The following is a 12,048-nucleotide window of genomic DNA, read 5'->3' as shown; positions in this document are numbered from 1 at the left end:
GGTCAGCAGTTTGAATCCACCAGCTCCTCCTTGGAAACCCTACGGGGCAGTTCTATTCTGCCCTACAGGATCACTATGAGCCGGAACTGACTCAATGTCAACGGGTTTCTTTTTGGCTTTTTTTATGATCATGTGATGGTACTTGCAGCTCAAGCCCTCATATTTATTTTAGATGGAAGGATGGGGCAAATGCAAAGAGGTGTATGCCCATTAAATATGGCTCCCCATTGGCCTCACTGAACAATTTGCACTTATATCTCCTTGGCCAGACTGTGTAGCATAGCTGCCTCTCTCCACAAGTGAGGCAAGGGAATGTAGTATTTTGGCTGGTCACATGGCCATTCAAAACAAAAGTAAGGTTTTGTTAGTAAGGAAGGATGGTCAAATAACCATCTGGTAAGCTACCAGCTAGCTGTCTCAGCCACAGATATACCACAGTGAACTCTGATGAACTAGGGCCAGAAATCGCCAGGGACCACCCTCCCCAGACATGTGGGATTCTGTCAGAGGTCATGGTTCTCCCTTATGATTTCTCTGCTTCTCAGTTTCTGTCTTCCATGTTTTTCTCTTGTTTCTGATCTCCTAATTTCAGTTTGTCCTGGCTTCCCCCAGCCCTACGATTTCCTCACAACCTTCTAACTCAACTCCTTCAGATAACCAGGCCAGTCTATTTCTCAATACCAATTTTGGAGACAGGGGTCCTGACCTAGGCCAAATGAGTCATAGGTTACTAGCAAGCCTATCTTCTATGAGCGACCCTTTAGTTAGCTGGTAGCCACCCAGGCAACATTAACCACAACCAGGGAGCACTGGTCAGAACCACAGGGCATGGTCATTTAAGTGCAGCTGGGAAAGGGAGTACACACATCATCCTATAGAAAGGGATATGGATCTCAGAAAATGATTGTCCCCTATGGTATGTAAATGTCTTAAATACATATTGGTGATTATTTCATATAAAGATCAATCTAAAGGGTCAAAAATTTTATCTTTACCAGTTTTTTCAGATCCACTTTTTTTTTATGTACCACCTGGTTAGTTTCAGTTTGATCATAGCTCATAAAACCCGTTAACTCTACAATTCAGTCCTGTCAGATGACAAGAGTGGTAATGTGAGTTGTGCTGCTATGACCTCTTTCTACTCCTCCTATTTAAAAAACAAAATATCAAAATGAACCATATTTTTAATAAGGTTATGATATGTGCTTTGACCCACGTCAATATCAGGATTCAAGTTCACCAAGCTACTCATTTCATAAAAAAGTATTTACTTTCATGTTGAATCAATGCATTTTGAAACAAGAATATTATCTCCGTATTTGGATCAAGACATCCTGTCAAGGTATACTGTCTTTTTGTGGTATTTTATAGATGAATAATTACTGGAGGAAGGGATCAACCACCTTTTCCTATCTTTCCCAGATTTACTGGGCGAATATCAATGTTTTCTCATTTTGTGTATTTTCTTAAAAGTCCTATCAGGGACAGTTTAGTCAGAGGTATCCCTTCAATACATTTAATTATTGAATTAATAATATCTATTAAAAAAAATAAACACCAGAACCTCCCACATTACTGAGGGACATATAGTATAATAAATGGCATAAGTTATCCCAGTGAGGAATTTGGAACATGATTATTGAACATGATTTTTTACTGTTATTGTAAAGAAGGAACTCATTTTTCTAGGTGAAATTTATGACGGGGTCTATTTTTTTATTCTCTTCAAAATATGAATAAAAATACATTTGACCGAAGTGACACATCCTAAAATATTCAGGATGAGATTAAAACATTGACTATATCGTAAAATAATTAAACAGAGCTGCCATCGATAGGTCTGGTATTTGTGTTTTTGGTTCGTGGTGAAAACTGGTATAACTAAGAACCTAAGAGTGGTTGTGTTAATAACATACTTTGAAATTTGTTACAAGACAAACGTTTCTATAAAACCAAATTTAATATACAACAAACACTCACCATGTAAACACATCTTTTAAAAAATCTGATAATAATTCCAAGGATCACTTACAGGCTTTCATAAAAGCATTTTATATCAAGAATCTCAGTGCATGATTTCTATGTCAAAATACATTTACACTGTAAAATGCTTATAGGACGAAAAAAAAAAGACAAAGAAATGGAGTTTGCTGGCATTGAATTCAATAGCAGCAACTGCCCTTGATACTCTTCTTTCATTTTCTACTTCAAAGATTCCTGACAAAACGTGTTAATCTACCTTTCTATAATTTGCTATGTTTTTATCCACTCTATTTGCCAGTTAAAAATATCAAGAAGTTATTACCATGCTTATTTCACTTTTCAGCCTCTCTCAAACATGCCCAGAGCATCCACGACCAGTATGTCCTATTCTTCTCCAGGCTGACAGCCATGTTGGATGCTAGAGGCCCAGTACTTTTCAAGCTCGTCAGTCCTATCACCTTTGAGGCCACACTTGAGGAATTAAATAGGAGTTATCAAATGCAAAACTGGAAAAAAAAAATTCACATAAAAACCACAAGTGCAGATTGATCACACAATTTTATTAGAGTCTTTTGAACAAATGTATTCCTCTGTTAAAAACTCTTGCAAAAGAGACATCGGAGTGTACTATTTTCAACCCTGAGCGTTAACACTGCATACCAAAGACGGTAGTCAAGAAGCTGGTTAGATTGGAGTACTAGCACAAGCCACTCATATTCTCTATGTGATCAGGTTTTTACAAAAAAATACAGTTTTCAATAAATAATGCTTAATTTTACAACTTTGATACAGCAATGTCATACACTGTTTGAACACACTAAATTCTGCATGCTAAATAGTCTACCAGAAGACGAAACTTTGCCATGCATTTTCTTTTCTTTTCCCCCTAGTGCTATCAAAACACTCCATCCCCCAGAGCACTGCCTCAGGTAGCTTCCCCTGTTTCACAGCATCAGGCTGTGCCCTGGCATGCAAACCCTAAAAAAGGTCCCCCCCCCCACCAACCACTCAGACTTCTCAACAAAATCGTTTTTCAGCTTTTCCGCTCCCACACCTGGAGTGGCTCTGAAAGCAAATTTTATGTGGCCTTGGAAAATACATTCTTTTGAACAGTGTCATGCTGAAAAACTGCTCTAAAACCTCATATGCTTCCGTCCTGGTGGCCATCACAAAGCACTGTGGCATGATGTGACCACTAGGAGTCCCATACTGGAAAATTAGGCCTCCGTTTTAAAACAGTTCATTCAAAAAAAAAAGGTGTCACAGAACCAATGTAGAAGACTCTTTAAACTCACAGCATATGTACAAAAGTAGACAAAATGGGAAATCCATGGTAATGACATAGAACATTTCTCCCCATGGGATACAGGGATGAGGCATACTGTTTTTGAACATAAGCTGGATGGAAAAAAAGTGTGATCGAGGGCCCTTTGTCAATATTTATTTGATCAAAAATTCTTTATATGGTATATTATTATTTGTTCCAGGTTTTGTTTTCTTTTGGAAGGGGTGGATATTATGTGGTTAATAAATTAATGTTAAGCATCATTCAAAAAAAAAAAAATCACCTCAAGGACCCTAAATTTGATTTTTCACAGGTTTTCAAACTTTTTTTGGTCATATTGCTTTATTTTGTCACGTTCACAGCAGAGAAAATCCAGATCTAAGCACTACATAAAAGAAGTTTGATCAAACAATACGACTGGAGCCTCCACGTTTGCACTTCCAGGATGTTTAAATTCAACTCTTTCTCATTGGAAACCACAACCCTACTTGATCCTATTGCTTTTAGTGGCTTGTTTTCTTTATAGAGAAGTTATCTGTTTGCAACTGCAGGCAACCAGAAGTTCCTAAGACATTTCGAACAGTCCCATCTGTGCACGGGTAGAGGTGGGTAGAAGTATAGGATCTTTTAAGAGTCTCTCTACCCCACAAAATTATTACTTTGATACATGGAACATTCTGAACTTATTTCCCTTTGTAAGCCATTTTATACCTTCTGCACTTTTGTGCTTTTATTGAGTATAAAAATAGGTCTCCTTTAAAATTCTGTTTATTTTAAGTTCACTACAAAACTACTCGTTTGTGAAATTCTCTTATAAATTCACTGCATCCACATGGAATAGATAAAACTAATGAGGCAGCTAACTGATACAGGTCGTGTTAAAAAAAAAAAAATAGCTACAATGAAAAACAAAAATGTTAGAAGTCCAGAAAAAAAAGCCAGCAGTAAGTAAAATGGAAGAGAGCTCAGTTGAATAAATTTTGTTTAATCTTTATTGTGATTGAAAACGTGGGCTCCACAGAAAGGGGGGTGGGGTGGGACTGAGTTGTTATCAAATTGCAGAATTTGCCAGGTTGTTCAATAAAAGGGAATGTGGTCAAAAAAATCAAATAGAATGAACAGCAAGAGAGAACCAATAAATAAATAAACCAAATGTCAGCAAAGCACGTGTAATAGTCTTTACATGGAGACAGTTACTTTGGGAACTCATAAATTCCTGTGTTAGGATCCATAAGGCTCAGTCTTGTTATCCTCACAGGTCCAAGCTATACAAACAGTATTTGAAACTTGCATTCCTAATGGAAATTTCCTCCTTTTTTTATAAAATTTGGCCCTTAGAATTACTGAGAAATATCCTGAAAAAATCTTCCCTGAAACTGTAATAAAGAAATTTGCTTATCTACTGATAAAATTGACAACTCAGTAAACTATTTTCACTGGTCTTCCTACATAAGAAAAAAGCACAAATATATTTGCCTCAGAAATCTGTTAAAATCAAGGGACCACGCAGTAAAAGAGTATAAAGATTCTATAAATGGGAGAGTCCGAGAAAACCTCTCTCTAAAGTGTACACAAGGATACATATACACGTTAGAAGAAAAAAGGAATATACATATTATTAAGCATATCAGACAATAAAAAAGTTAAGATATAATATATTTATATTGAATGACTACTTTAAAATAGAGCAACTTATTTGTTTTATTTCTCAGATTCCTTGGACAAAAAAAAAATCATTTAAATTCTGAAGTGAAAAACCAATCTACATTTCTCGAACTCTACCAAAAGTCAAATAATTAGGCTTCAACTCCCAAGCAAGAGAAAAACAAGTCCTGCCTTTTGACAGTCATTTTCTTTCACGGAAAAACTACTAAATCTTCCTGACTCTGCTATAAGAATGCATATTTAAATCACCTCCCCTCGATTAACATGAAAAAGAAACATCTCTGCCCAAAAAGGTGGTCATGATCTTTTTTTTTTCTACCTAAAGGTTATCATTTTACAAATAATTTGCTCTGTGACTGTAGTCATTCATAACATACATAATATTTGCAAAGCACAGTTAAAGTACACTGCCTTTCATTAGCGTTATTTATTTTTTTTAATAAAGGGGATGCGGATCAGAGTGTTCAGGAGCAGAAGATTATTCCCACAGTTTCAAGAATTAATAAGAGAATGCTGGTTCAAGTTTTTAAGGATGGAAATCCTATCAAAATGCCCTCATCATAGTCTGTGAACTAGTTATAAACAGCAGGATCCCCACCGGCCTATCGCCCCATCCCATAATACCATTTCAAGATGTTCTGTCAATGCTTAGTTTAAAAAAAGACTAAGAGACCAAAAAAAAAAAAAAAAAAATGCAATTCATCTTTTATTGAGGGCTATCCAGTGGCAAGAATACCTTGTGTTTTATAATCTTTCAGACGTTCAGTAGAGAATTTGTGAAGAATGAGTTTCACAATGCATTCAAGATAGCTTTAAATATTGTTAAACGCTCATTCAAGCGCCTGTCCTGAGTCCCAACAGGTTTTTGATTTAGATGGCCAACCAGCTAGTTTTCTCTTATTTTACTAGCAAAAAGTTAGGCTAAATAGTTTTTTTTTTTTTTTTAAATCATGACTCTTTCCATTGAGACCAAATTATTGTTACTCATTTATTCAACTTAAAAGTTTCTACCTCACCACAGAAAATGTCCCAGATTCATCTAAGATTTAAACATAATAACATGTAAGGTTTTCAAATTTTCCAACTACATAGACTTAGCCTTAGGAATCTGGATACAGGGTTTGTATTTTCAACAAGTTTTAGAACGGCAGCAGAGGGGCCACCACGTAAAATCACCAGCATAGAGAAGTGTCAATTGTAAACCGCTGGTTTGTTAATTCGTGGCGAAAATAAATGTCCGACCAATGACTCCACTAGTCTATCATTTGGAGGGAACTAAAAAAAAAAAAAGGTAAACAACTCCAGAAATCCAGTTCTATATTGAGAATCTTGTTAACACCATCAGCCCTTTCTTTTCCCAAGTATACTACTGAAATCTGATGGCTCATTGAGGAAAAGCTACAAAAAAAAAATAATAATAAATCGGTCCATCTGTAGCAAAAGCTTGCTCGCTTTGCATCCCAGGGTTGGGGACTGGGATGGAAGCTCGCCCAGACCGGGAGCTCGGTCCGCGGCGGGAGAAGCCAAGGAAAATGGGAGGAGGAGGAGGAGGAAGGGCGAAGGGGCCCCTTTGGCCTAACAGCTCCTTGTACTGTGGACACGTCCATTTAGTCCCGCCAAATCTCAGTAAAACTGGAAGGCGAAATGTTGTTAAATCATTATAGTGGGTTACAAAAAGACGTGGCGATTTTGCACTGAGTTTCAATTACCCATTGAAAATCGCCCCCATTCCCGTCCCCGCAGGTCGGAGGTTTAGCGCGGTAGCTGTCAAGCTAAGCCGCCTTCCTCCGTCCCCGGGTGCTGCCCCCCAGGAAAAGAGGCGGTGAAGCAAGAAGGGAGGGGCAGGAGCCAGTGGCGCGCGTCCCCAGCCCAGCTCGCTACCCAGGGCCTGCTGTAAGGGTTCAGCGACAGGCTGCAGTTCAAAAAAAAAAAAAAGTGGGGGTGGCTGTCACAGCAAACGGTCCCTCGTGAGCAAGGAGCGGGCGCGCGGGACGGAGTGGCCCTCGTGTAAGGAAAACGTTCAGCGCTGGCGCCGCTGCCACCGCCCTCTGCGGCCGGAGCAAAGAACAAGGCAGTTGGAAATGGAAAAAAAAGAAAAAGCGGAGCCAACCTTTCCCAAGGCGGCAAGGCCCAGGAGGCAGGTTCCCCGGGAGCCGCCAAAAGCAGCGCATGGAGAGGAGGGGGCGGGAGGAGGATCCAGCAAGAGGCCCAGAATGGGTAGGTAAGAGCGAGTGCCTCTTCCCACTATTTTGTTTGTTTCTGCTCCACGGCCGGGCGTCTCCCCTAACCCACTCCACCTCCTAACCTCGCAGGCCCCGGAAGCAACAGCCGTTTTGTCTGCTAGCTCGCCTCTAGGGGGACGGACGATGAGAGGTGAGTCAAGGAGCAAAAGGCTGCCCGACCCGACCTCCATCGGAAACTCGTCCCCCAAGCATTTTTTTGAAAATGAGAACCAGGCAAAGGAGCGTGGGGATGCAGAGGCGACGGGGAGAATCCGGCAAAAGCTAAGACACCCCCTGCTCTTCCCTCTGGGCGCCCCAGGTCCCCGCCCAGGCTCGCGCGCAGCCTGCAGCCCCGGGGTGGATCCTGAGCGCGCGCGCTTTTCTCTCGCGCCAGGCCCCTCTCCCCACCCCAGGACGTCCTCACAGCTCGGCCCAAATGGACACCCAGATGGCCGGCAGTTCTAATCGTACAGTAACCACTTCACGTTTGTCCTGGCTACTACCGACTTATCCATCCATCTCCTCCTTTAGCCTTCCCGCCCTGCTCGGCCCGGCAGCTCTGCCAAGACCCGTGAGCCTGGGCCCCCGACGCACACACACCCCCTGCACTCCCGCCGGCGGGGACCCTTACTCCATCCCTCCATGTAGGTGTTGGGCTCACCAAACGTTCCCCGCGCCCGTTTTTCCTTCGGCCACTCTAGACCTTGGGAAACGCGAAAGAAACACATCGAAAAACACCTCCCCTTCCCCATCCCCCCCATCACTCGCTAGAGGTCAAGATACTGCGGTTGCGCTTCCCATCAGCGTATACCTCTTCTCATACAGGGAGTGGAGCGAAAAAAAAAAAATTCAAACGGAAAACAGCTGTTCCCACCCTCTGAAGGAAACGGCTGCCTAAGGCCAGGAATCAGAGCTCCCCGAGCGCACACTCCGCCGCGGGTGGGTATAATTCGCAATTCGCAGTCCGGGACTCGGCCGGCCAACCGCCTCCGGATCGGGTAGCCCAGCCCAGCCCAACCCAACCCAGCGGAGAATACGCACATCATCTAGAGCAGAAAACTGACCCAGCGAGCCTGAAATCCTGTCTTCTCCAAATGTCCACCCCTCCCCCGGCCATTTTCCCGAGCTGCTCTCAGTGCCGCCTGCCAGGGTGGGAGGGTAGAGGAAGGCGGGAGGGCGGGAATGGAGAAAGACAAGGAGGTAAGAAAGGAAATGGGGGGGCGGGGGTGATGGCAAAGGGAGGCAGAGAGAAAGAATACTCCTTGGCCTTTAATAACTAGCCGGAGGAAGAGGAAAAAGAAATCCGGATATTACTCGGCTAGCCAATTGAGCACTTTTAAGGCTTATCCCTTCTAAATGTGTAATTCTCTTCCGCCCCCCTCCCCATCCGCGCACACAACGGCCTCGCCACCGAATGCGCTGCGACAACAGGACCTCCAGTTTGACTTCCATAGAGACTATTGGCCATGCGAGTTTCTATCAGTTCCAGCTGATTTATTAAAATTGTCAAGATACAGACTTCCAGCACACACACAAAAAATTAAAAAAAAAAAAAAAAACCAGGCAATGATGTTGACAGTGCATGAGTCTGCTTTGCCACCATTTGCTACAAAATATGCAGATGGTCTGTACTTTATTTAGATTATATTGCACAAAATGAGAAACTTTTTAAACTATGTGCCTTTTTTTTTTTTCCAAAAAAATCGAGAATCCAGTTTCAAACCTTCCATCTGGGGCCCCATCCACATATCACAGCGCATGATACATAAAACCCTACTATAGTACAGTACATATACAATCTTTAAACTAAGATAACAGCTCTGAGGTCTATATCACCATTTTCAATAAATCTTTACCTACAAATATTGAACAAATCTCTACTATAGCTGTACAAAAAAAAGTTTGCTTTTTTTTTTTTAAACCACAAGGCCTTTAGATGCAAGGATTATTTTAAAATTTTAATCCTTTTTAAACCAGGACATAACGTACCAACATACTTGCATGCTAAAAAACGGAGGAAAAAAAAAAAAGAAATCAAAAGGGAAGAAGTGCCTGAAAGTCTTACTGAAAAAACACAGCAAGAGTGTTCCCTTTTCACTGTACAAAAATACGCCTGAAAATATATTAATTTTTAAAAAAGACTGAGGTCTGTTATGTATCAAAAATGTTTCAATACCTTTTGTACTGAGGTCTAGGCTGTCTGGTATTCAATCAAGGAGGTATAAGGGAACAAGTTACAAAAAAAAAAAGTTGGCAAGTAGAAATCACGTTTGTAAAACCATAAACAATTTGATCTGAAAAGTAAACTCTGATCTTAAGTCAGTTCACAGTTTTTTTGTAAGCGTTTGTACAGTCTGCATTTTTTCAAGCTCCCTGCAGTTTTGTTAAGAATCGGATGCATAGAAGACATCAGTTTTCTCCCTCCAAAAAAATAAAGTAAAATAAAAAAAGTTGCAATGGTCCCTTTTTTGTTTTTGTTTGCTTAAAAAAAAAATCACCAGTTCTTTAAGATCTTTTAAGGAAAAAAAAAAAAATCCACAAACTCCCTAGAGTAACAGTTGTGCTGCCAAAAGGCTCCTCTGCAGACGTCTTCCAGACTTCAATCAAAGACCGACAAGCTTCAAACAGCGCCTTCCGGAGCGGTTGCTCCTTCCCCTCCCCCGCCCCGTCCCCTACGCCTTTGTTGCAATCACGAATTTCAGGAAAAGAAATATTAATTACAAAACACATTGAGAGGGGAAATCACAACTCCAGACTAGGTATGCAACTACCTTGAGACACGATAAAGGAAGGGGGGGGGCAAAAAACAAAATAAAGGACAGGAAAAAAAATGTTTAAAAACTACTAATTTCACTTTAACTTCACCAAAATTTTCATCTTTTCCAATTTCTTTGCGTCACGACATCATATCAATATCATCAGCATCTTCTTCTCTTCCCTCCACCCTACCACCACCACCATCAACATCATCATCACCACGATTTCCTCCCAAGGAACCCTGCTCTGCACCCGTCGAGAGACATGAGCGAGAAGCGGGGCGTCCCTTTCAATACGTGAACACCAGGTCGGAAAAGTTCGCCTCCAGCCAGTCCCCCGCGATCATCTCGCTCAGCTCGGGCGTGCAGTAGTCGGGGAACTCGAAGTGGGAGCCCAGGCTGCCCTCGCTGAAGGAATCCAAATCCTTATCCACCAGCGACAGGGACAGATTTCCGGCTGCAGAGCCTCCCCCCAGCTGCTGCTCGCTGGTGGTGTGCGGGTTTTGGGAGAAATTCAAGCTCAGGTCGAACATCAGGTCGTCGGCGTCCTCGCCGCTGCTGCTGCTGCTGGAAGAAGAGGAAGAGGAGGTGGAGACGGAGCGCGAGGACGCGGGCGAGAGCCCCGGCTGCGCAAGCGGCTGCGTGTTCTGCTTGGTGATGTTCTTGAAGCTGTAGTAGAGGCGACTGGCGCTGCCGCCCCCGCCGTGGCCCCCGGCGCCAGAGGTCGCGCCGGCCCGCACCTCGTCGTAGAGGCTCGCGCCCTCGGTGGACTCGGCCGAGCTGCTCAGAGTGGGGCTGGCGGGCACCTTGGCGACGTTGTAGCGTCTCAGCAGCTGCTGCTGCTGCTGCTGCCCGGGCGGCTGTAGGAGCTGCTGGTGCGGGTGCTCCTCGTCCTCGTCCTCCACCTCCTGCTTGATCCGCAGCTGCAGCTCGTCTTCGTCCTCGTCGTCCTCATCGTCCTCATCCATGAAGACGCACTTGACGGTCTTGCTGGCGCCACCGCCCCCGGCGCCGCTCACTTTAAGGCTGCCGAACACATAGTCGTCGCCGCCGTATTCCCCGTGGTGAGCCGCTTTGCCCGCGCCCGCCTTGGGGCAGGCGGCCGCGGTGGCCGTGGTGGCCGCGGGGGTCTTCAGTTTGCTACATTTCTTGCTCGAACCCTTGGAGTTCTTGCCGCTGCCCGCGCCGCCGCCGGCGCCGCCCCCGCTGCCTGCAGCACTTTTCTCCGGGCTTTGGCTCGCGTTGGGCTTGGCCGAGGGGTCCATTTTGGGCTTTTTCCTGGGCCGGTACTTGTAGTCGGGGTAGTCGGCCATGTGCTTGAGTCGCAGCCGCTCCGCCTCCCGGATGAACGGGATCTTCTCGCTGTCTTTCAGCATTTTCCACCGCTTGCCCAGCCTCTTGGAGATCTCCGCGTTGTGCATGTCGGGCGACTGCTCCATGATCTTTCTCCGCTCGATCTTAGACCACACCATGAACGCGTTCATCGGCCGCTTGATGTGGCCGGACGCCGTTTTGCACCAGTCCGGGTCGCTCTCGTCCAGGGCTACCGGGCTACAAGCCATGAATTCGCCCTCCTCCGTGTCCATCGCCTCTCGGGGCAGGTTGCTCTCAGTTTCCAAGCTTTCCGCCTGCTGCACCATGATCCGCTGAGGTGCTTTGCGTTCCAATCAGAGCAACTCGGTCTCGAGCGGAGATCCCCCTCCCCCTTCCACCCCTCCACCTTCCCGGGCAAGTTGCAAAGTCCTCGGCACCCCGCGTCGGCTGCTCCCCCCCTCCCCCCCGCCCCCCCTTCCAGGCTGTACACAGCGGCTGTGGCTGCTTCGGCGGCGACGGCCGCCCGCGCTCTGGGTAGCTGCGGCTGCGATAGGAGTGGCTACGGCGGCGGAAGCGGCGCGGTGGCAGTCGAAGCAGCCCAGGACCCCTCTCTCCGACTAGTGCGCTCCCGCCGCAAACGCTGGATCCAGAGCACTCCCAGGCGCGCGCGCTCCTTCTGCAAAAAGTTGAGGGCTCTCTCCCAACTAGTTATCAGGGTGTCATATGGGTGACATCACTCCCCTAGCTAGCCAATAGCTGGGAGCCGGCTCCGCCCATCTCCCTTTATTAACTCTGCAGGCCCACCCCCTTCACCCCGCCCTCG

General features: G+C 44.8%; 1 protein-coding gene across 1 annotated transcript; it reads right to left on the bottom strand.

Moving 5' to 3' along the window:
* Nucleotides 1–8,628: 8,628 nt before the first annotated feature.
* Nucleotides 8,629–11,672, bottom strand: SOX11 (SRY-box transcription factor 11). Its single transcript, XM_010591895.3, has one exon. The coding sequence runs from the start codon at nucleotides 11,549–11,551 to the stop codon at nucleotides 10,202–10,204; it is 1,350 nt and encodes a 449-aa protein (XP_010590197.2). The 5' UTR covers nucleotides 11,552–11,672; the 3' UTR covers nucleotides 8,629–10,201.
* Between the last annotated feature and the right edge of the window lie 376 nt (nucleotides 11,673–12,048).

The sequence above is a fragment of the Loxodonta africana genome, chromosome 12 (genome assembly GCF_030014295.1).
Source record: "Loxodonta africana isolate mLoxAfr1 chromosome 12, mLoxAfr1.hap2, whole genome shotgun sequence".
NCBI classification, from domain to species: domain Eukaryota; kingdom Metazoa; phylum Chordata; class Mammalia; order Proboscidea; family Elephantidae; genus Loxodonta; species Loxodonta africana.
Note: the sequence above shows the minus strand (reverse complement) of the source record. Positions and strands in the feature narration are given on the sequence as shown.